The 25334-nt window shown below is 45.0% G+C and overlaps 2 protein-coding genes across 2 annotated transcripts in view; one reads left to right on the top strand and one right to left on the bottom strand.

Moving 5' to 3' along the window:
• LOC311326324 (homer protein homolog 3-like) overlaps positions 1 to 19388 on the top strand; it is a gene marked incomplete at its 3' end in the record, with an annotated part of 60019 nt that extends 40631 nt beyond the window's left edge. Inside the window, exons 5-9 of the mRNA XM_084459210.1 lie at positions 10199 to 10329; positions 12714 to 12870; positions 14978 to 15091; positions 15515 to 15595; positions 19203 to 19388. Of these exons, the coding sequence (XP_084315336.1) occupies positions 10199 to 10329; positions 12714 to 12870; positions 14978 to 15091; positions 15515 to 15595; positions 19203 to 19388 (669 nt within the window). The remainder of the gene's footprint in view (positions 1 to 10198; positions 10330 to 12713; positions 12871 to 14977; positions 15092 to 15514; positions 15596 to 19202) is intronic.
• A 2832-nt stretch (positions 19389 to 22220) lies between these two features.
• LOC311326333 (ubiquitin-ribosomal protein eL40 fusion protein) lies at positions 22221 to 25109 on the bottom strand. The gene is made up of 5 exons (XM_084459219.1): positions 25092 to 25109; positions 23990 to 24101; positions 23487 to 23573; positions 22701 to 22803; positions 22221 to 22388 (listed from the first exon to the last, which is right to left on the bottom strand). The coding sequence occupies exons 2-5, from the start codon at positions 24090 to 24092 to the stop codon at positions 22295 to 22297; spliced, it is 387 nt and encodes a 128-aa protein (XP_084315345.1). The 5' UTR covers positions 24093 to 24101; positions 25092 to 25109; the 3' UTR covers positions 22221 to 22294.
• Between the last annotated feature and the right edge of the window lie 225 nt (positions 25110 to 25334).

Below are 25334 nucleotides of genomic sequence, written 5' to 3'. Positions count from 1 at the left end.
GAAAAAAAAAACGCCATACATACCCCTTATGTTTTTCTTCAGGTGGAAATATTTAAATTTGTCAGTGCTCGGCCTAGGAATGGACTAGACACCCATGGGTGGCAGATCTATAATCAGAACTGTTTGTACTACATACCTGTGAAAGTGCATGAGGATTGTAGATAAAAATAAATTTGGTCTGGAAAAAAAAAACGCCATACATACCCCTTATGTTTTTCTTCAGGTGGAAATATTTAAATTTGTCAGTGCTCGGCCTAGGAATGGACTAGACACCCATGGGTGGCAGATCTATAATCAGAACTGTTTGTACTACATACCTGTGAAAGTGCATGAGGATTGTAGATAAAAATAATTTGGTCTGGAAAAAAAAAACGCCCTACATACCCCTTATGTTTTTCTTCAGGTGGAAATATTTAAATTTGTCAGTGCTCGGCCTAGGAATGGACTAGACACCCCTGGGTGGCAGATCTATAATCAGAACTGTTTGTACTACATACCTGTGAAAGTGCATGAGGATTGTAGATAAAAATAATTTGGTCTGGAAAAAAAAAACGCCATACATACCCCTTATGTTTTTCTTCAGGTGGAAATATTTAAATTTGTCAGTGCTCGGCCTAGGAATGGACTAGACACCCATGGGTGGCAGATCTATAATCAGAACTGTTTGTACTGCATACCTGTGAAATTGCATGAGGATTGTAGATAAAAATAATTTGGTCTGAAAAAAAAAAACGCCATACATACCCCTTATGTTTTTCTTCAGGTGGAAATATTTAAATTTGTCAGTGCTCGGCCTAGGAATGGACTAGACACCCCTGGGTGGCAGATCTATAATCAGAACTGTTTGTACTACATACCTGTGAAAGTGCATGAGGATTGTAGATAAAAATAATTTGGTCTGGAAAAAAAAAACGCCATACATACCCCTTATGTTTTTCTTCAGGTGGAAATATTTAAATTTGTCAGTGCTCGGCCTAGGAATGGACTAGACACCCATGGGTGGCAGATCTATAATCAGAACTGTTTGTACTACATACCTGTGAAAGTGCATGAGGATTGTAGATAAAAATAATTTGGTCTGGAAAAAAAAAACGCCATACATACCCCTTATGTTTTTCTTCAGGATGAAATATTTAAATTTGTCAGTGCTCGACCTAGGAATGGACTAGACACCCATGGGTGGCAGATCTATAATCAGAACTGTTTGTACTACATACCTGTGAAAGTGCATGAGGATTGTAGATAAAAAATAATTTGGTCTTTAAAAAAAAACGCCATACATACCCCTTATGTTTTTCTTCAGGTGGAAATATTTAAATTTGTCAGTGCTCGGCCTAGGAATGGACTAGACACCCATGGGTGGCAGATCTATAATCAGAACTGTTTGTACTGCATACCTGTGAAAGTGCATGAGGATTGTAGATAAAAATAATTTGGTCTGAAAAAAAAAAACGCCATACATACCCCTTATGTTTTTCTTCAGGTGGAAATATTTAAATTTGTCAGTGCTCGGCCTAGGAATGGACTAGACACCCCTGGGTGGCAGATCTATAATCAGAACTGTTTGTACTACATACCTGTGAAAGTGCATGAGGATTGTAGATAAAAATAATTTGGTCTGGAAAAAAAAAAAACGCCATACATACCCCTTATGTTTTTCTTCAGGTGGAAATATTTAAATTTGTCAGTGCTCGGCCTAGGAATGGACTAGACACCCATGGGTGGCAGATCTATAATCAGAACTGTTTGTACTACATACCTGTGAAAGTGCATGAGGATTGTAGATAAAAATAATTTGGTCTGGAAAAAAAAAACGCCTTATGTTTTTCTTCAGGTGGAAATATTTAAATTTGTCAGTGCTCGGCCTAGGAATGGACTAGACACCCATGGGTGGCAGATCTATAATCAGAACTGTTTGTACTACATACCTGTGAAAGTGCATGAGGATTGTAGATAAAAATAATTTGGTCTGGAAAAAAAAAACGCCATACATACCCCTTATGTTTTTCTTCAGGTGGAAATATTTAAATTTGTCAGTGCTCGGCCTAGGAATGGACTAGACACCCCTGGGTGGCAGATCTATAATCAGAACTGTTTGTACTACATACCTGTGAAAGTGCATGAGGATTGTAGATAAAAATAATTTGGTCTGGAAAAAAAAAACGCCATACATACCCCTTATGTTTTTCTTCAGGTGGAAATATTTAAATTTGTCAGTGCTCGGCCTAGGAATGGACTAGACACCCATGGGTGGCAGATCTATAATCAGAACTGTTTGTTCTACATACCTGTGAAAGTGCATGAGGATTGTTGATAAAAATAAATTTGGTCTGGAAAAAAAAAACGCCATACATACCCCTTATGTTTTTCTTCAGGATGAAATATTTAAATTTGTCAGTGCTCGACCTAGGAATGGACTAGACACCCATGGGTGGCAGATCTATAATCAGAACTGTTTGTACTACATACCTGTGAAAGTGCATGAGGATTGTAGATAAAAAATAATTTGGTCTGGAAAAAAAAAACGCCATACTTACCCCTTATGTTTTTCTTCAGGTGGAAATATTTAAATTTGTCAGTGCTCGGCCTAGGAATGGACTAGACACCCATGGGTGGCAGATCTATAATCAGAACTGTTTGTACTACATACCTGTGAAAGTGCATGAGGATTGTAGATAAAAATAATTTGGTCTGGAAAAAAAAAACGCCATACATACCCCTTATGTTTTTCTTCAGGTGGAAATATTTAAATTTGTCAGTGCTCGGCCTAGGAATGGACTAGACACCCCTGGGTGGCAGATCTATAATCAGAACTGTTTGTACTACATACCTGTGAAAGTGCATGAGGATTGTAGATAAAAATAAATTTGGTCTGGAAAAAAAAAACGCCATACATACCCCTTATGTTTTTCTTCAGGTGGAAATTTGTCAGTGCTCGGCCTAGGAATGGACTAGACACCCCTGGGTGGCAGATCTATAATCAGAACTGTTTGTACTACTTACCTGTGAAAGTGCATGAGGATTGTAGATAAAAATAATTTGGTCTGGAAAAAAAAAACGCCATACATACCCCTTATGTTTTTCTTCAGGTGGAAATATTTAAATTTGTCAGTGCTCGGCCTAGGAATGGACTAGACACCCCTGGGTGGCAGATCTATAATAAGAACTGTTTGTACTACATACCTGTGAAAGTGCATGAGGATTGTAGATAAAAATAATTTGGTCTGGAAAAAAAAAACGCCATACATACCCCTTATGTTTTTCTTCAGGTGGAAATATTTAAATTTGTGAGTGCTCGGCCTAGGAATGGACTAGACACCCCTGGGTGGCAGATCTATAATCAGAACTGTTTGTACTACATACCTGTGAAAGTGCATGAGGATTGTAGATAAAAATAATTTGGTCTGGAAAAAAAAAAACGCCATACATACCCCTTATGTTTTTCTTCAGGTGGAAATATTTAAATTTGTCAGTGCTCGGCCTAGGAATGGACTAGACACCCCTGGGTGGCAGATCTATAATCAGAACTGTTTGTACTACATACCTGTGAAAGTGTATGAGGATTGTAGATAAAAATAATTTGGTCTGGAAAAAAAAAACGCCATACATACCCCTTATGTTTTTCTTCAGGTGGAAATTTGTCAGTGCTCGGACTAGGAATGGACTAGACACCCATGGGTGGCAGATCTATAATCAGAACTGTTTGTACTACATACCTGTGAAAGTGCATGAGGATTGTAGATAAAAATAATTTGGTCTGGAAAAAAAAAACGCCATACATACCCCTTATGTTTTTCTTCAGGTGGAAATATTTAAATTTGTCAGTGCTCGGCCTAGGAATGGACTAGACACCCATGGGTGGCAGATCTATAATCAGAACTGTTTGTACTACATACCTGTGAAAGTGCATGAGGATTGTAGATAAAAATAATTTGGTCTGGAAAAAAAAAACGCCATACATACCCCTTATGTTTTTCTTCAGGTGGAAATATTTAAATTTGTCAGTGCTCGTCCTAGGAATGGACTAGACACCCATGGGTGGCAGATCTATAATCAGAACTGTTTGTACTACATACCTGTGAAAGTGCATGAGGATTGTAGATAAAAATAATTTGGTCTGGAAAAAAAAAACGCCATACATACCCCTTATGTTTTTCTTCAGGTGGAAATATTTAAATTTGTCAGTGCTCGGCCTAGGAATGGACTAGACACCCCTGGGTGGCAGATCTATAATCAGAACTGTTTGTACTACATACCTGTGAAAGTGCATGAGGATTGTAGATAAAAATAATTTGGTCTGGAAAAAAAAAACGCCATACATACCCCTTATGTTTTTCTTCAGGATGAAATATTTAAATTTGTCAGTGCTCGGCCTAGGAATGGACTAGACACCCATGGGTGGCAGATCTATAATCAGAACTGTTTGTACTACATACCTGTGAAAGTGCATGAGGATTGTAGATAAAAATAAATTTGGTCTGGAAAAAAAAAACGCCATACATACCCCTTATGTTTTTCTTCAGGTGGAAATTTGTCAGTGCTCGGACTAGGAATGGACTAGACACCCATGGGTGGCAGATCTATAATCAGAACTGTTTGTACTACATACCTGTGAAAGTGCATGAGGATTGTAGATAAAAATAATTTGGTCTGGAAAAAAAAAACGCCATACATACCCCTTATGTTTTTCTTCAGGTGGAAATATTTAAATTTGTCAGTGCTCGGCCTAGGAATGGACTAGACACCCATGGGTGGCAGATCTATAATCAGAACTGTTTGTACTACATACCTGTGAAAGTGCATGAGGATTGTAGATAAAAATAAATTTGGTCTGGAAAAAAAAAACGCCATACATACCCCTTATGTTTTTCTTCAGGTGGAAATATTTAAATTTGTCAGTGCTCGGCCTAGGAATGGACTAGACACCCATGGGTGGCAGATCTATAATCAGAACTGTTTGTACTACATACCTGTGAAAGTGCATGAGGATTGTAGATAAAAATAATTTGGTCTGGAAAAAAAAAACGCCATACATACCCCTTATGTTTTTCTTCAGGTGGAAATATTTAAATTTGTCAGTGCTCGGCCTAGGAATGGACTAGACACCCCTGGGTGGCAGATCTATAATCAGAACTGTTTGTACTACATACCTGTGAAAGTGCATGAGGATTGTAGATAAAAATAATTTGGTCTGGAAAAAAAAAACGCCATACATACCCCTTATGTTTTTCTTCAGGTGGAAATATTTAAATTTGTCAGTGCTCGGCCTAGGAATGGACTAGACACCCATGGGTGGCAGATCTATAATCAGAACTGTTTGTACTGCATACCTGTGAAATTGCATGAGGATTGTAGATAAAAATAATTTGGTCTGAAAAAAAAAAACGCCATACATACCCCTTATGTTTTTCTTCAGGTGGAAATATTTAAATTTGTCAGTGCTCGGCCTAGGAATGGACTAGACACCCCTGGGTGGCAGATCTATAATCAGAACTGTTTGTACTACATACCTGTGAAAGTGCATGAGGATTGTAGATAAAAATAATTTGGTCTGGAAAAAAAAAACGCCATACATACCCCTTATGTTTTTCTTCAGGTGGAAATATTTAAATTTGTCAGTGCTCGGCCTAGGAATGGACTAGACACCCATGGGTGGCAGATCTATAATCAGAACTGTTTGTACTACATACCTGTGAAAGTGCATGAGGATTGTAGATAAAAATAATTTGGTCTGGAAAAAAAAAACGCCATACATACCCCTTATGTTTTTCTTCAGGATGAAATATTTAAATTTGTCAGTGCTCGACCTAGGAATGGACTAGACACCCATGGGTGGCAGATCTATAATCAGAACTGTTTGTACTACATACCTGTGAAAGTGCATGAGGATTGTAGATAAAAAATAATTTGGTCTTTAAAAAAAAACGCCATACATACCCCTTATGTTTTTCTTCAGGTGGAAATATTTAAATTTGTCAGTGCTCGGCCTAGGAATGGACTAGACACCCATGGGTGGCAGATCTATAATCAGAACTGTTTGTTCTACATACCTGTGAAAGTGCATGAGGATTGTAGATAAAAATAAATTTGGTCTGGAAAAAAAAAACGCCATACATACCCCTTATGTTTTTCTTCAGGATGAAATATTTAAATTTGTCAGTGCTCGTCCTAGGAATGGACTAGACACCCATGGGTGGCAGATCTATAATCAGAACTGTTTGTACTACATACCTGTGAAAGTGCATGAGGATTGTAGATAAAAATAATTTGGTCTGGAAAAAAAAAAAACGCCATACATACCCCTTATGTTTTTCTTCAGGATGAAATATTTAAATTTGTCAGTGCTCGGCCTAGGAATGGACTAGACACCCATGGGTGGCAGATCTATAATCAGAACTGTTTGTACTACATACCTGTGAAAGTGCATGAGGATTGTAGATAAAAAATAATTTGGTCTGGAAAAAAAAAACGCCATACATACCCCTTATGTTTTTCTTCAGGTGGAAATATTTAAATTTGTCAGTGCTCGGCCTAGGAATGGACTAGACACCCCTGGGTGGCAGATCTATAATCAGAACTGTTTGTACTACATACCTGTGAAAGTGCATGAGGATTGTAGATAAAAATAATTTGGTCTGGAAAAAAAAAACGCCATACATACCCCTTATGTTTTTCTTCAGGATGAAATATTTAAATTTGTCAGTGCTCGGCCTAGGAATGGACTAGACACCCATGGGTGGCAGATCTATAATCAGAACTGTTTGTACTACATACCTGTGAAAGTGCATGAGGATTGTAGATAAAAATAAATTTGGTCTGGAAAAAAAACGCCATACATACCCCTTATGTTTTTCTTCAGGTGGAAATTTGTCAGTGCTCGGCCTAGGAATGGACTAGACACCCATGGGTGGCAGATCTACAATCAGAACTGTTTGTACTACATACCTGTGAAAGTGCATGAGGATTGTAGATAAAAATAAATTTGGTCTGGAAAAAAAAAACGCCATACATACCCCTTATGTTTTTCTTCAGGTGGAAATATTTAAATTTGTCAGTGCTCGGCCTAGGAATGGACTAGACACCCCTGGGTGGCAGATCTATAATCAGAACTGTTTGTACTACATACCTGTGAAAGTGCATGAGGATTGTAGATAAAAATAATTTGGTCTGGAAAAAAAAAAAACGCCATACATACCCCTTATGTTTTTCTTCAGGTGGAAATATTTAAATTTGTCAGTGCTCGGCCTAGGAATGGACTAGACACCCATGGGTGGCAGATCTATAATCAGAACTGTTTGTACTACATACCTGTGAAAGTGCATGAGGATTGTAGATAAAAATAATTTGGTCTGGAAAAAAAAAACGCCATACATACCCCTTATGTTTTTCTTCAGGTGGAAATATTTAAATTTGTCAGTGCTCGGCCTAGGAATGGACTAGACACCCCTGGGTGGCAGATCTATAATCAGAACTGTTTGTACTACATACCTGTGAAAGTGCATGAGGATTGTAGATAAAAATAATTTGGTCTGGAAAAAAAAAACGCCATACATACCCCTTATGTTTTTCTTCAGGATGAAATATTTAAATTTGTCAGTGCTCGACCTAGGAATGGACTAGACACCCATGGGTGGCAGATCTATAATCAGAACTGTTTGTACTACATACCTGTGAAAGTGCATGAGGATTGTAGATAAAAAATAATTTGGTCTGGAAAAAAAAAACGCCATACATACCCCTTATGTTTTTCTTCAGGTGGAAATATTTAAATTTGTCAGTGCTCGACCTAGGAATGGACTAGACACCCCTGGGGGGCAGATCTATAATCAGAACTGTTTGTACTACATACCTGTGAAAGTGCATGAGGATTGTAGATAAAAATAATTTGGTCTGGAAAAAAAAAACGCCATACATACCCCTTATGTTTTTCTTCAGGATGAAATATTTAAATTTGTCAGTGCTCGGCCTAGGAATGGACTAGACACCCATGGGTGGCAGATCTATAATCAGAACTGTTTGTACTACATACCTGTGAAAGTGCATGAGGATTGTAGATAAAAATAAATTTGGTCTGGAAAAAAAAAGTCATACATACCCCTTATGTTTTTCTTCAGGTGGAAATTTGTCAGTGCTCGGACTAGGAATGGACTAGACACCCCTGGGTGGCAGATCTATAATCAGAACTGTTTGTACTACATACCTGTGAAAGTGCATGAGGATTGTAGATAAAAATAATTTGGTCTGGAAAAAAAAAAAACGCCATACATACCCCTTATGTTTTTCTTCAGGTGGAAATATTTAAATTTGTCAGTGCTCGACCTAGGAATGGACTAGACACCCCTGGGGGGCAGATCTATAATCAGAACTGTTTGTACTACATACCTGTGAAAGTGCATGAGGATTGTAGATAAAAATAATTTGGTCTGGAAAAAAAAAACGCCATACATACCCCTTATGTTTTTCTTCAGGATGAAATATTTAAATTTGTCAGTGCTCGGCCTAGGAATGGACTAGACACCCATGGGTGGCAGATCTATAATCAGAACTGTTTGTACTACATACCTGTGAAAGTGCATGAGGATTGTAGATAAAAATATATTTGGTCTGGAAAAAAAAAGTCATACATACCCCTTATGTTTTTCTTCAGGTGGAAATTTGTCAGTGCTCGGACTAGGAATGGACTAGACACCCCTGGGTGGCAGATCTATAATCAGAACTGTTTGTACTACATACCTGTGAAAGTGCATGAGGATTGTAGATAAAAATAATTTGGTCTGGAAAAAAAAAAAACGCCATACATACCCCTTATGTTTTTCTTCAGGTGGAAATATTTAAATTTGTCAGTGCTCGGCCTAGGAATGGACTAGACACCCCTGGGTGGCAGATCTATAATCAGAACTGTTTGTACTACATAAATAAAAGGTATAGTGCAGTGTATGAGTGAATAATTATTTGATTTCATTAAAAAACAGTGGAGTCTTCAGTCTTACTGTAAAAGAACTGAGAGCTGCAGCAGTCCTGGACGTTTGTTCCAGATATGTGGAGCATGAAAATGCTCCTTCTCCATGTTTTATTTTTTAACTCTGGGGACAGAAAGCATAAAGGGGACAGAAATGTTGAACAGAAGAGGCCCCAGAATGGAGCCTTGGGGAACTCCACAGGTCATTTTTGTCCGCTCAGATTTGTAATTGCCTATAGATACAAAGTAGTCCCTGTCCTTCAAGTAGGATTCAAACCAGTCTAGCACTGTGCCAGAAATTCCCAGCCAGTTTTCCAGTCGGCCTAGTAATATGTTGTGGTCAACCGTGTCGAATGCAGCGCTGAGATCTAGTAATACTAAGACTGAAATTCTGCCATTGTCTGTGTTTAAATGGAGGTCATTGAAGATCTTAACAAGAGCAGTCTCAGTGCTGTGGTGTGGTCGAAATCCTGACTGGAAGACATCAAAACAATTATATAAAAGAACAAAGAGCACAAACTCTTCATTGGTCATCTACGCTGACTGCTGCTAGCTAACCAGGAAACACTGGCAAGCAAACGCAGTAGCTCACTCAGCCAAGTGTTCCTTCGAATTGAAATCACTCTGAAATGAAAACGCCACATGCTGCTCCATGCACCACTTCATAATGTATTTGACAGCTGTGCTTCACTCATGTGGCTGGCTGCTCAACTTTGACCCCGGGCTGTGGATATGGAGGCTGAGAAGGAACATACAGTACTGCATGTAGTTGCTGTTGACACACTGAGCTCTCTCCTAGCCTGGGGGTTGAGACGGGCTGTGTAGATATGAGTGTTGTCTTAAGGCCATGTGAGCATTTGAACAAACCACAGAAGAAGGCTTGAAAATTGTTTTTGTAAAATGATTAAAATAAACACAAAATATGAATAACTTTTTTTCTAATTTCGTGTAAGAGCAAGAGTTATCTTTTTACTGTCGTACTCTCATAGAAATTCCCATTTCAGTACTAGTCATTCATATCCTCCTTGTCCCTCAACGTGTCCTGGCATGGTCCTTAAATACCCAGCCCTAGTTGAAAGATGTCCTCTTGTCCTCAACATGTCCTGGTGTGATCCTTCAATACCCAGCTCTAGTTGAGAGATGTCCTTTTGTCCCTAACGTGTCCTGGTGTGATCCTTCAATACCTAGTCCTAGTTGAAAGATGTCCTTTTGTCCCTAACGTGTCCTGGTGTCCCTCAGGAGCTGTCGGAGGACCGGCGCTCGCCGCCGCTGCTGACGGTCAACGGTCCAGGAGAGCTGCTCCGCAGCAAGAGCGCCGACGTGGAGCTGACGTCCGAGAAGGAGCGCATCAGGAAGATGCTCTCGGAAGGGTACGTACGGCACGGGGGTCGGGCGCTGGGGGCTGGGGGGTCAGGCTCTGGGGGGCAGGGGGGTCAGGCACTGGGGGGTCAGGCGCTGGGGGGTCAGGCTCTGGGGGGTCAGGCTCTGGGGGGGTCGGGTGCTGGGGGCTGGGGGGTCAGGCGCTGGGGGGGTCAGGCTCTGGGGGGGTCGGGTGCTGGGGGCTGGGGGGTCAGGCGCTGGGAGGTCAGGCTCTGGGGGGTCGGGGGCTGGGGGGTCAGGCTCTGGGGGGGTCGGGGGCTGGGGGGTCAGGCTCTGGGGGGGTCAGGCACTGGGGGGTCAGGCGCTGGGGGGTCAGGCTCTGGGGGGTCAGGCGCTGGGGGGTCAGGCTCTGGGGGGTCAGACTCTGGGGGTCAGGCTCTGGGGGGGTCAGGCTCTGGGGGGTCAGGCGCTGGGGGGGTCAGGCGCTGGGGGGGTCAGGCTCTGGGGGGGTCAGGCTCTGGGGGGGTCAGGCTCTGGGGGGGTCAGGCGCTGGGGGGGTCAGGTTCTGGGGGGCTGGGGGGTCAGGCTCTGGGGTGTCAGGTTCTGGGGGGTCAGACTCTGAGGGGGTCAGGCACTGGGGGGTCAGACTCTGGGGGTCAGGCTCTGGGGGGGTCAGGTTCTGGGGGGGTCAGGCTCTGGGGGGGTCAGACTCTGAGGGGGTCAGGCACTGGGGGCGTCAGGCTCTGGGGGGGTCAGGCACTGGGGGCGTCAGGCACTGGGGGGGTCAGGCACTGGGGGGTCAGGCGCTGGGGGGTCAGGCACTGGGGGGGTCAGTCATTGTCATGCAACTGTCGGGTTGCCTAGTCACGGAAGCAAGAGAGTTCATGGACACTGCTCTCTGGGGGGTTGAGTGTGTGTGTGTGTATGTGTGTGTGTGTGTGTGTGTGTGTGTGTGTGTGTGTATGTGTGTGTATGTGTGCGTATGTGTATGTGTGTGCGTGTGTACACGCCTGCGTCCCCCATCATCTCATTTCTAAGGCAATGCTCTCTTCAACAAGCTACAGTAAGCAATGAGAAACTCACTGGCCTGTGAGTGAAAACAAACCGCCAAATGAATTCACAGGGCAGATGAAGCACTGAGCTTCTTCACACAGCGAGGCCAGATTGAATAGAACAGCACGCAGAGCTATACAGTAGCTATCAACACCCGACTGACGTCATCAACCCCTAACCTCTGCCAGGCAGACGCACACAGGGATTTACAAAGCTAGACAGGTTGAGGTGTTTCAGAATAAAAAGTGCCATGTCAGTATATTTCAATCGATTCATTCTGTATATACGTATTTGACAGGGATAGCCTAGAGCGTACACATCAGCTTAACTGTGCCAGCTAAGAAGCTTTCTCAGGGTACAAAAATAAACACATTACAAAATAGAAACATTACATAAATAATTCTTAATGTGATATTTACATGTAGTAGGGGTTGTGCCTCAGCTGTGTAAATGTACCATTGGATGGAGGTCGTGACCCAGGCCCTGATTCTGCTCCTGTTGAGGAGGCTGAGTGGGAGTTTGACTCAGTGGCTCCTGACTGTATGAGAATGTGAGTCAAATGTACTGGAGTTAACAACCTGGTCATTAATGGAGTCACCACACAGAGCGATTCACTCACTGGCCTTCAATCTGTTCGACCCCAACTGCCAAAAAAAATCACTCCTTTTCTTAAGACTGCCCTCATATTGCTATGGTTACTGTGGCGTTGTGCCTGTTGCTATGTTGAGGTGGTCTAATAACCTGAGTCATAGGGAATGCTCTTGTTGGTGTTGTTGTTGGTCAAAACCTTTTGCTGCTTTCCAATTGGAGACAGCTGTCCAATGGCCTTGTTGCTTTTCCCGAGTTTCGAATAGAAGTCCGCTCACTATCTTAATGCTCCCAAGGGTGAATCTAATGGCACAAAGTTTCGGCCGATGTGGCCTTCGCCATTGCACCTGACGAAGGCCGCATCGGCCGAAACGTTGTGCCGTTAAATTCACCATTGGGAGCATTAAGACAGTGTGTCATGTTTTAGTCGAGCACCTGTAACTCTCCGTTCGAATGTGCGTGCATCACCCTATCACCCCATCACCCTATCTTAGGGGCGGCTGTAGCTCAGTTGGTAGAGCGGGTCGTTCAATGATCGAAGGGTCAGCGGTTCGAATCCCAGCTCCGACTGTCCATATGTCGAAGTGTCCTTGAGCAAGACACCTAACCCCAAATTGCTCCCAATGAGCAGGTTAGCACCTTGGATGGCAGCTACCGCCATTGGTGTGTGAATGTGTGTGTGAATGGGTGAATGAGAGGCCATTGTAAAGCGCTTTGAGTGCCGCTAAGGTGGAAAAGCGCTATATAAGTGCAGTCCATTTACCATATCACACTTGTTGCTCCTCCCCCTCAGATCTATGTGTGAGATAAACCTGGAGGCGGAGCTATTCACCCTGCAGGACAGCAACGCTAAGCTGGTGGCGGCGCTGCGCGAGGCTAACACCGGCGTGGAGCAGTGGAAGAAGCAGCTGGCGGACTACCAGGACGAGACTGACCGGCTCAGAGAGCAGGTGAGCGAGCCCCCGTTTGGGTTTAGAGTGAGCGCCACCTACATTCATGCACATCGGTTTATAAACTCATCTGCTGGTTTTCCCAATGCTGAGATCAGACTTTTTCAGATGTATTTTCAGCTCAGACAGACAGACAGACAGACAGGCAGACGGGTGGGAAGGAATGAAGGAAGGAACGAATGAATGAACGAACCAACAGACAAACTTTATTCATACTTGAAGGGAAATTATTTTTATTGCTGCAAAAAAGTGCACACACAGTATCGCACAACAATACAAGGCAAGGCAAGACAAGACAAGGCAAGGCAAGGCAAGGCAAGGCAAGGCAAGGCAAGGCAAGGCAAGGCAAGGCAAGGCAAGGCAAGGCAAGGCAAGGCAAGGCAAGGCAAGGCACAGTACAAAACACATGACAAAAGGCACAGTGGCACAGAAAGACTCAAAAGAGGGTAGATGTACTGCAGACCTATCAATCACACTTCAACTGCTATTAGTTTTTTGTTTTTTTGTGTTCTTCATCCAATTTAAAAAGCCCTATTTCCATATATATGTGAGGAGAGGGAGGCCTCAGCCCGTGTGTTTGGGTTGCGCGTGACCTTTGTGGTTTGTTTGCATCCTGCACTGCATCCCTAGGGGGGTTCTGTCACGCATGGATGTGATAGGCCGATCCTGTGATAGGCTGGTCCTGTGATTGGCCGGTCTTGTGATAGGCTGGTCCTGTGATTGGCCGATCCTGTGATAGGCTGGTCCTGTGATAGGCTGGTCCTGTAATAGGCTGATCCTGTAATAGGCTGATCCTGTAATAGGCTGGTCCCGTGATAGGCTGGTCCTGTGATAGGCTGATCCTGTAATAGGCTGATCCTGTAATAGGCTGGTCCCGTGATAGGCTGGTCCTGTAATAGCCTGGTCTCGTGATAGGCTGGTCCTGTGATAGGCTGGTCCTGTAATAGGCTGGTCCTGTGATAGGCTGGTCCTGTAATAGGCTGATCCTGTGATAGGCTGGTCCTGTAATTGGCTGGTCCTGTGATAGGCTGATCCTGTGATAGGCTGATCCTGTGATAGGCTGGTCCCGTGATAGGCCGATCCTGTGATAGGCTGGTCCTGTAATAGGCTGGTCCTGTAATAGGCTGGTCCTGTAATAGGCTGATCCTGTAATAGGCTGATCCTGTGATAGGCTGATCCTGTGATAGGCTGGTCCTGTAATAGGCTGGACCTGTGATAGGCTGGTCCTGTAATAGGCTGGTCCCGTGATAGGCTAGTCCTGCAATAGGCTGGTCTCATGATAGGCTGGTCCTGTAATAGGCTGGTCTCGTGATAGGCTGGTCCTGTAATAGGCTGGTCTCGTGATAGGCTGGTCCTGTAATAGGCTGGTCTCGTGATAGGCTGGTCCTGTAATAGGCTGGTCTCGTGATAGGCTGGTCCTGTAATAGGCTGGTCTCGTGATAGGCTGGTCCTGTAATAGGCCGTTCCCGTGATAGGCTGGTCCCGTGGGAACGACTGTTTCCCTACAGAGAAAATGCAAAAGCATAAATGTTAATTCTGAGAGCAAACATATGTAAATTCCGGTTTTTCATTTATTTGAATCCTGTCCTCATTCTGTCAGGATAATTGAGGGGAAAATGGAATGGTTTATAAAAATAATAAATACAAAATAAATCATGCGTTATGACCTCAAGGGCTGAATGATTTGTCCTTCTTTAGTAGGACAGTCGCTCATTACATTAGCATAATGGCACCGTTATTCAAAACTTGTGAGTCACAATTTGTATGCTAAACGCATGGAAATAGGTCAGAAATCAAATACTTTAATGTCAAGTCCCTCTGGCAATTAAAAGAAAGTCTGCAATATTGTGACCTTTAACATTTGACATTAAAAATTTCTAAAGCTGACCGCTGGGGATGACCAATGCAGCCGCTGCAAATGGGAATTAATTAGCTGTCATTGCTGTGGGGTCACTCTTCATTTCTCGCTCTGGACTCAGTAGAAGCGTGTGTCGTTTCTGATTGTACTTCCTGCTATGTATGTGTGCGTGTGCATGTGTGTGTGAGCATATTTCGTTGTGCATGGTTCCTGTGTGACACACACCTCCGTGCCTCCCTGTGTGTGCAGGTGGCCGAGCTGGAGGCCCAGAGTGGGCTTGTGGCCCCCTGTGACGGAGCCAGCAGGGGAGAGCTGAGCCAGTCCCTGGACGAGCTGGAGGCCCTGCTTAAAACTAAAGATGAGGTAGGACAATGATTTAGAGAGAGACTTACACTACAAACACAACACTTACCTGATGGGGATTTTAGTCTCCACAGTAAGGGGCCGTTCTGAATTCATCGGAGGGGGTCACTGGATTCCGAAAAGCTGAGGGAACTATTTTATTTTGATCGATTCAAATTTGTATGATCCTGTTTTCCTCCAGTGACCCCCTCCCATACATTTTGAACGTTCCCTAATCTGTTTTTCTTTGTGGGATTCTGTCCTTCGTGCGTTCTTCCAGAGCGGCCCTGTGGCCCCTGAGATCAACTGACCCTGAGTCTGATATGTCCAACCCTGGAGAGATGACCTCACACACTTGAGGGAAAACTCTTATCTTTGAAGGAAAAAAGTGAGATAAAGCCTGAATGAGTCTTGAGCTTATCACCCTGTGTTTGTCCTTCCTAGGAAATTCAAAATCTACAGTGCAAGAAATGGGATTTCCATGAGCTGGAGAAGGAGCGAGAGGAGGCGGTTGAGAAGCTCCAGGTGAGTCTAGGGACCTGAGGGTGAGAGGAGGTGGTTGAGAAGCTCCAGGTGAGAGGGTATCTAGGGACCTGAGGGTGAGAGGAGGTGGTTGAGAAGCTCCAGGTGAGAGAGTGTCTGAGGACCTGAGGAGGTGGTTGAGAAGCTCCAGGTGAGAGGGTGTCTGGTGACCTGAGGGTGAGAGGAGGTGGTTGAGAAGCTCCAGGTGAGAGGGTGTCTAGGGACCTGAGGGAGAGAGGTGGTTGAGAAGCTCCAGGTAAGAGGGTGTCTAGGGACCTGAGGGTGAGAGGAGGTGGTTGAGAAGCTCCAGGTGAGAGGATATCTGGGGACCTGAGGGTGAGAGGAGGCGGTTGAGAAGCTCCAGGTGAGTCTGGGGACCTGAGGGTGAGAGGAGGTGGTTGAGAAGCTCCAGGTGAGAGGGTATCTAGGGACCTGAGGGTGAGAGGAGGTGGTTGAGAAGCTCCAGGTGAGTCTGGGGACCTGAGGGTGAGAGGAGGTGGTTGAGAAGCTCCAGGTGAGAGGGTATCTAGGGACCTGAGGGTGAGAGGAGGTGGTTGAGAAGCTCCAGGTGAGAGAGTGTCTGAGGACCTGAGGAGGTGGTTGAGAAGCTCCAGGTGAGAGGGTGTCTGGTGACCTGAGGGTGAGAGGAGGTGGTTGAGAAGCTCCAGGTGAGAGGGTGTCTAGGGACCTGAGGGAGAGAGGTGGTTGAGAAGCTCCAGGTAAGAGGGTGTCTAGGGACCTGAGGGTGAGAGGAGGTGGTTGAGAAGCTCCAGGTGAGAGGATATCTGGGGACCTGAGGGTGAGAGGAGGCGGTTGAGAAGCTCCAGGTGAGAGGGTGTCTAGGGACCTGAGGGAGAGAGGTGGTTGAGAAGCTCCAGGTGAGAGGGTGTCTAGGGACCTGAGGGTGAGAGGAGGTGGTTGAGAAGCTCCAGGTGAGAGGATATCTGGGGACCTGAGGGTGAGAGGAGGCGGTTGAGGAGCTCCAGGTGAGAGGGTGTCTGGGGACCTGAGGGTGAGAGGAGGTGGTTGAGGAGCTCCAGGTGAGAGGGTGTCTGGGGACCTGAGGGTGAGAGGAGGTGGTTGAGAAGCTCCAGGTGAGAGGGGACCTGAGGGTGAGAGGAGGCGGTTGAGAAGCTCCAGGTGAGAGGGTGTCTGGGGACCTGAGGGTGAGAGGAGGTGGTTGAGAAGCTCCAGGTGAGTTGGTGTCTGTGGACCTGAGGGTGAGAGGAGGTGGTTGAGAAGCTCCAGGTGAGAGGGTGTCTGGGGACCTGAGGGTGAGAGGAGGTGGGTTGAGAAGCTCCAGGTGAGAGGGTGTCTGGTGACCTGAGGGTGAGAGGAGGTGGTTGAGAAGCTCCAGGTGAGAGGGTGTCTAGGGACCTGAGGGTGAGAGGAGGCGGTTGAGAAGCTCCAGGTGAGAGGGTGTCTAGGGACCTGAGGGTGAGAGGAGGTGGTTGAGAAGCTCCAGGTGAGAGGGGACCTGAGGGTGAGAGGAGGCGGTTGAGAAGCTCCAGGTGAGAGGGTGTCTGGGGACCTGAGGGTGAGAGGAGGTGGTTGAGAAGCTCCAGGTGAGTTGGTGTCTGTGGACCTGAGGGTGAGAGGAGGCGGTTGAGGAGCTCCAGGTGAGAGGGTGTCTGGGGACCTGAGGGTGAGAGGAGGTGGTTGAGAAGCTCCAGGTGAGAGGGTGTCTAGGGACCTGAGGGTGAGAGGAGGTGGTTGAGAAGCTCCAGGTGAGTGGGTGTCTGGGGACCTGAGGGTGAGAGGAGGTGGTTGAGAAGCTCCAGGTGAGTGGGTGTCTGGGGACCTGAGGGTGAGAGGAGGTGGTTGAGAAGCTCCAGGTGAGAGGGTGTCTGAGGACCTGAGGGTGAGAGGAGGTGGTTGAGAAGCTCCAGGTGAGAGGGTGTCTGGGGACCTGAGGGTGAGAGGAGGCGGTTGAGAAGCTCCAGGTGAGAGGGTATCTAGGGACCTGAGGGTGAGAGGAGGTGGTTGAGAAGCTCCAGGTGAGAGGGTGTCTGGGGACCTGAGGGTGAGAGGAGGTGGTTGAGAAGCTCCAGGTGAGAGGGTGTCTGGGCACCTGAGGGTGAGAGGAGGTGGTTGAGAAGCTCCAGGTGAGAGGGTGTCTGGTGACCTGAGGGTGAGAGGAGGCGGTTGAGAAGCTCCAGGTGAGAGGGTGTCTGGTGACCTGAGGGTGAGAGGAGGTGGTTGAGAAGCTCCAGGTGAGTGGGTGTCTAGGGACCTGAGGGTGAGAGGAGGCGGTTGAGAAGCTCCAGATGAGGGTATCTGGGGACCTGAGAGCGAGAGGAGGTGGTTGAGAAGCTCCAGGTGAGAGGGTGTCTGGTGACCTGAGGGTGAGAGGAGGTGGTTGAGAAGCTCCAGGTGAGAGGGTGTCTGGGGCCCTGAGGGTGAGAGGAGGTGGTTGAGAAGCTCCAGGTGAGTCTGGGGACCTGAGGGTGAGAGGAGGTGGTTGAGAAGCTCCAGGTGAGAGGGTGTCTGGGGACCTGAGGGTGAGAGGAGGTGGTTGAGAAGCTCCAGGTGAGAGGGTATCTAGGGACCTGAGGGTGAGAGGAGGTGGTTGAGGAGCTCCAGGTGAGTGGGTATCTAGGGACCTGAGGGTGAGAGGAGGTGGTTGAGGAGCTCCAGGTGAGAGGGTGTCTGAGGACCTGAGGGTGAGAGGAGGTGGTTGAGAAGCTCCAGGTGAGAGAGTGTCTGGGGACCTGAGGGTGAGAGGAGGTGGTTGAGAAGCTCCAGGTGAGTGGGTGTCAGGGGACCTGAGGGTGAGAGGAGGTGGTTGAGAAGCTCCAGGTGAGAGGGTGTCTGGGGACCTGAGGGTGAGAGGAGGTGGTTGAGAAGCTCCAGGTGAGAGGGTGTCTAGGGACCTGAGGGTGAGAGGAGGCGGTTGAGAAGCTCCAGGTGAGAGGGTGTTTGAGGGCCAGAGGAGGTGGTTGAGGAGCTCCAGGTGAGAGGGTGTCTGGGGACCTGAGGGTGAGAGGACGTGGTTGAGAAGCTCCAGGTGAGAGGGTGTCTGGGGAGCTGAGGGAGAGAGGAGGTGGTTGAGAAGCTCCAGGTGAGAGGGTGTCTGGGGAGCTGAGGGTGAGAGGAGGTGGTTGAGAAGCTCCAGGTGAGAGGGTGTCTGGGGACTTGAGGGCCTCAAGGGAAACAGAAATGACGGTGACATATGAGTGTTAATGAATAATGAATCAGACCTAATTCACCTTCAACACCACTTTTTAAAATCAGAGTAGTGAATGCTTATCTTAAATCACTAAAAGCTTCCTTTTGTAAAACACTTTAATTTTTCATGGAAGATCATCATGTTCTATGCTATATCTCTATATCTTCACCGTTTGACGAAACATTGATATCGGCCGTTGTATATGATTGTGAATAACCTTATAACATGGTTTATAATGCTAAATTCTGAACCTGTACTTTAACCAAAATTTAAAAATGTAAAAAAATATCATGTCCTCAAATAACCTGGGCATCGTAGCGCTACGTTCATCGTATGCTATGGCGCTCATCATAGCGCTACGATGAACGTAGCACTACGATGCCTCTGGGAAACTCAGCCCTGGTCCTTGGTGACCCTCCCATGCTCTGTGTTGGTCTGAAGGACCTGGAGACGCGCAACGCCCAGCTGGAGCAGCGGGTCCAGAGCACCGAGCAGACGCTGGCCTCCACCCTGGAGGAGCGGGAGCAGGCGGAGAGCCAGGTCCGGCAGGTCATCGACGTCCTGGACCTGAAGATCTACGACCTGAACGACCTGCGACAGAGCCTGGCGAAGCTCATCGACAAATAGCTACCATCACGCGAGGAGTGTGTCTCAGCCGACGGGAGCGGGCCCTCTAACCCCAACCTTCCTCCCTCTCCCCCTCGCTCCTCACTGATCTGAAGACGGCTGGATAGGGGAAAGCAGTATGAAGAATATCGATCAGGAATGTGCTTTCATATAGGCCCTTTTGTGTGGTGAGTGCAGGTGCAGGACTTGAGGAAGCTGCTTTAGGCGTTAAAGACGCACCCAAAGGAAGGGTTTCTGAGAGAGATGGACATGCAATGAAAGGAATTTCGCTCTCAGTATTGGTAGTCCAAGTGCATCTCCGCAGTGGATGACTGACACCTCGTACTGCCCTGAAGCAAAAGTACCAGACCAAAAAAAGACAGATCCAACCTGTTCTCATGGGTTTATAGGGAATACACATCCAACCTGTTCTCATAGGTTTATAGAGAATGCAGATCCCAAACTGTTTTCTTATTTTTGTATTCATGTCTCGAGGACTGTTCTTACGGAGTCTTTATACCATGTTCATTATGTCGATGTTCTGTTGATGTCAACCTTGCTTGGAGATTTACTTTTGAATTAGGGCTTACGCTTGACAATGTTGGTGCCAAGTAATTGTTTACGTTACACTTTTGTGGTTTTTATGTGTATTTACACTAAGAGTAGCCATGATCATAATTATGACTGTGATATTCATGAAGTTGAGCAGCAAATTATCATCAGTGGTACACAATGAAAAAAAAGTGCATGAGCTCAGCAAAGCAGCTTGCCAGGGAATGTGAGGTATGTGCATTAGGCTACCTAGCGAGCAACATAGTATGGATTGAATAGCACAAGTAGTATTATTAGAAAACAGGTACTGGTTTTACTTACTTTACTAGCTTGGTCAACCACACTGACCACTGCCTGGGCTAAGGCTGACATTTGAACTCACAGTTGCACATCAACGTAGAGATTCTTTACTTTTCAATCTAAGCCATGAGGCGTTGTTGACCTTTCTTGATGTTACAGTATGTTGATGTAGGTACAGATAAGGTGCAATCATTGTAGAATTAGCAATATTCTTCTAGCATTCTGTTAACCCTTTTAACCCTGAAAGTACAGTGACATTTTGAATATTAATTGGATTTTCCCTATAATACTAGAAAGCGCAGTTTCTCAGCTTTCAGCAAGTGTTGGAGTGAGGAATTTTTGAGATTTGTTAGATATTTTTAAAATGTTGCCGGTGACGTGGTCGTATCGAATGGGTTAATAGCACAAATAAATGACAAGTACGTAGGTGATGTCATATAATCAAGTCCTGTTCCTCTTCTCTGTTTGGGGGGTTCACATGTACGATATGACAGCACAGTGCACACTCGTAGGTGTGACAGTACAGTGCACACTCGTAGGTGACAGTAGTGCACACTCGTACGTGTGACAGTACAGTGCACACTCGTAAGTGTGATGGTTTGACTATCAACCTTTTCCTACGAATTACTGTGCTGATTAATGCCAACTTCTTAGTGTGCATCAAGATAGCTGACCTTTATGTTTAAAAAAAATAAATCAAATCCACGTTCCAAGTTTTACATTTGTTCTGGTTTTATGATACAAAATGCACCTTTCTGTTACTATACCACTGGAAAAAGCACACCAGTTCTGAAACCAACATCAGGCCACTTCTGATCATGGAAATGAAGTTTGAGTTTGACCCATCAGGGTCCTTAGGCCTTGTATACCCAGTAAACGCAGTAGTACTAACCATGTGTTCAGACACGCCTCAGAACACCACTCCCTTTAGGACCAGTTCAAACCCTCGCCTGGCTCTGACCTCATCACTTACTTGATATGATGGAGGTCATTAAGACCCTTTCACTGCTCTTCTCATCCACATCCACCGGTGATTACATCAATTAAAGAATTATGGTTGTATTTTCATATTTTGAGCCAATGTCTTCAGTGAAGTATAACCCATTTTGAAATAATTGTTTTCAAACATTAAAATGGAATCATGTGAGAAAAATGTATAAAATGTCAATCTTTCGCTTGTATTTTAAACCATTTTGAATTTCCTATCAATTAAAAATCGCACTTGGGACGTCTCTCATTTACCAATTAGAATGTCAATTAATATGTCATGTTTTGTAGGCAGAGGATGGCGACTTGCGTTCCGAATCGCATACTTGTAATTTTTACTACCAGTACCTACTAAAGCTGCCCTACAAAGTACATACTTTGCATGCAGTATGCATACAATTGGGACACACCACTTTGTCATAACATTGCACCTTGAAATTTGCCCTCATCTGTCGCAGTTCATAAAGCGACATTCGTCCACAGCCGTCACGACTCTAATTCCTGCCGTACAATAGATTGTGGGTCGGAACAGCCAGAAAAGCCTGCGGGCTTGTTTACTGCAAAACACGGACGTAGGAGGACATTTTTGTTATACTCCATGTGACCTTCATCCTTTTTTGGCATACTATACACAGTAGTATGGAAGTATGCGACTCAGAACACAGCCTTTTAAATTCCCAAAGACTGGTCAGTTGCTGAACTCTCTTTACCGCTTCACTGGGCCTCGTCTCAACTTCCAGACCTCCAGAGCTCTCCCTGCCAGCTGTTCTACACGTTGACAAGGCTGTGCGTTAGTTGCGCTCGAGTCAGCACATCTTTTACCCTGGAGGAAGCTGGGTCAATTAATTCAATGGTTTTGTACATGGTTCTCAAGTCACCCTGCTTACCTCGGTCTGTAGTGTTCACCATAGTATCTAAACTGACTGCACACATAAACCCATTACCCTTTCGAATCCTTACTTCCCCTTCTATTAGCCAGGATATTTAGTTATTATAACAGGACAAACCAGCGGATGTCTTTTTAGCATTTATTGAACAGAGCACAGCGGTCCTGTATTAAGCCTGTCACACAGCACCAGTCCCTCAGTCTACTTCAGCTTCTTCTTGGGGCGCAGGTTGTTGGTGTGTCCACACTTCTTCTTGCGGCAGTTGACGGCACGAGGATGAAGACGGGCGTAACACCTGCAACACAAGACCAGTGAGACTGGCTCCCCCTAATAAAGACTACTCAAGACTGGCTCCCTCTAGTAAGACTGGCTCCCTCTAGTTAAGACTCCTCAAGACTGGCTCCCCCTAATAAAGACTACTCAAGACTGGCTCCCTCTAGTAAAGACTATTCAAGACTGGCTCTCACTAGTAAGACTGGCTCCTACTAGTAAAGACTACTCAAGACTGGCTCCCACTAGTAAGACTACTCAAGACTGGCTCCTTCTAGTTAAGACTACTCAAGACTGGCTCCCTCTAGTAAGACTGGATAAATTGATGTTTACATACTTGCGGCAGATCATCTTGTCGCAGTTGTATTTCTGGGCCAGCTGCCTCAGAGACGGCTCGATGATGCCTCCACGCAGGCGCAGGACAAGATGGAGGGTGGACTCTGAAGGGGGAGTAGTGGTCAGTCACAGGTCTGCCTTCGGTTTCTCAGCAATTACAGCCATTCAGCAGACACATTCATCCAAAGCGACTAACAATAATTGCATTTAAAGTCGGACTGAAATTAAAAAAGCATTCTGTCCCATTTTGGTTCACATAATTGGTCATAGTGTTCACCTATTCAACGATGTATGCCAAAAAAATTACAAAATTCTACTTTTGTTGTAATCTTATATTAAAGTATATAATTTCTTACTTCCTGGAAAACGGTAGGTCATGTGCAATGACGACAACAGGTACCTTAGATTTTAGGCCAATAATCTCACGACATCCACCCGTCAATCAACGCTATCCTTCTATCGAATCTGTCTAAAGTTCTTAAAACCCGTCCACTTGTCAACGTTCCAATCAAATTCCTCTAAACACATGTCCCACCCTCATAGCTTGTTTGCGTCGGAAATACGTCAAACTACAGAAGTTAGATGATCTCAAACGTCCGTTTCAGTGCGACTTTAACGTAGGTAGTAAGTCCGTGTACAACTACTCACCAGAACTCACAAGTGCATCTCCTCTCTACACCAGTGACTAAGTGCATAATCTAACGCTGAAGCTTAAGTGAAAGAGAAGCAACCTGCTCTTCCTGGAGCCAGTGCGAACGTAGAGGTCGCTCTGAGGCAGCACTCCTACCTTTCTGGATGTTGTAGTCCGACAGGGTGCGTCCATCCTCCAGCTGTTTACCGGCAAAAATCAACCGCTGCTGATCAGGTGGGATACCTGTGGACCAAATAATGTAATATGATTATAAACGTATTAAAACTTGCGTTACCACACACTTGACATTCTACATAGGTGGCTACTCATGTCTAAATACTAGCAATGTAGGGGCCCGACTTCGTTTTACACAGAGCAATGAAGCTTAAGTTAATTACAAATTACAACTGCAACGCTAGATGTGTCAACTGATGATGAGCCAGACTGCTGAACGGAAGAAGCCGTAGACATGTTAACTCTCTACTCTACAGCAAAGATAAACACACTAACATGTTATGTGTCTAATTCTTATAAGATATTTTTTAGGGGTTTTCAGCTTTAATGGGACAGGACAGTTGAGAGAGACCGGAAACATGAGAGAGGACATGCGGCACAAGGCCGGGAATCGAACCCAGGTCAAATCATGATGGCCAACATACCTTCCTTATCCTGGATCTTAGCCTTGACATTCTCAATAGTATCGCTGGGCTCGACCTCGAGGGTGATGGTCTTCCCCGTCAACGTTTTCACGAAGATCTGCATCTTTGCGGGCTAAAGAGATGAGAGGAATATTGTTTAACACACTGTACAAGCCTGAAGACAATTTTTCTTTTTGCCACTGCTTTCTAAGAGGAGCTATGTTTATCAGTATACTGCACTGTAACTTTTATTCCTGTATTCTATTTAGCCTGCTTTTTGTTTAAATGTCTATAATGACTTGCTTTTTGTTTTAATGCTTTTAATTTGTCCTGCCTTTTGTTTTAAATGTCTATAATGTCTTGCTTTTTGTTTTAATGCTTTTAATTTGTCCTGCCTTTTGTTTTAAATGTCTATAATGCCTCCTTTTATTTTTACCAGTATATTGTTATTTGTACATAACACTACATTCTGCTGTACTGTTCTGTCCAGCACCCTGTCATATGTCGTTTCAATAACTCCTAGTATGTGAGAGACATATACATGGCAATAAACAAATGTTGGGTCTTGATAATGTTAGTTAGCAAACTATCCAGTCTACCTAAAGCTACATAATGTTAGCTAGCTAGGCTAACGTTAGCCAAGTTCATGCAATTGTCAACTTCAGAGCGAACTACTGGTTCGGACGACACTAACTATACTTTTATCAAACAAGGTTACGTTTATAATAACGTTACATTTACAATTAATGAACTGAATCAGCCTAGCTATTTTGGGACTTAGCATTAGCTTAGCATTAGCATGCTAACTAGCTTAGCGGCTAGCTAGCACAATGTGTTAATGAACTGAATCAGCCTAGCTACTTTAGCTTAGCATTAGCGTTAGCATGCTAACTAGCTTAGCGGCTAGCTAGCATGTGTGTTAGCACCAGGCCCGTCTGCCACATGCCCGCCTAGGCTGGTTCTATATCCAATTCTGGGGGGTCTCCTAGTTTGAAATGCGAGAATAAGATCATCTTTTAGGAAGTTCCTAGGTAGCGGAGCATCACTGGAGGGTTTCACAGACATTATAAACTGATCTTGTTGGTAATTTTAGAGGAAATGTTTCGGACAGTGATGCACCCACCCGGCCGACAGCTGAGCCTCGGAGAAAAGAGGCTGGGGAGGGCGGAAGTTACAATACGTCACATCCGCTCCTTCAACTATTTTTGAACATTTATTTATGTATTTATTTATTTATTATACTATTGTATCGATTAAGATTTGACTATTTCTATAAAATCATTAATTTCCACTCATAAGCAAATCCCTTGGAAAAACGAATTCACTGCAGCGCAAACTCATACCCACTAATTTGGACAAGAACCTG

Source organism: Borostomias antarcticus (assembly GCF_949987555.1).
Source record: "Borostomias antarcticus genome assembly, chromosome: 26".
Classification (NCBI taxonomy): Eukaryota; Metazoa; Chordata; class Actinopteri; order Stomiiformes; family Stomiidae; genus Borostomias; species Borostomias antarcticus.
Note: the sequence above shows the minus strand (reverse complement) of the source record. Positions and strands in the feature narration are given on the sequence as shown.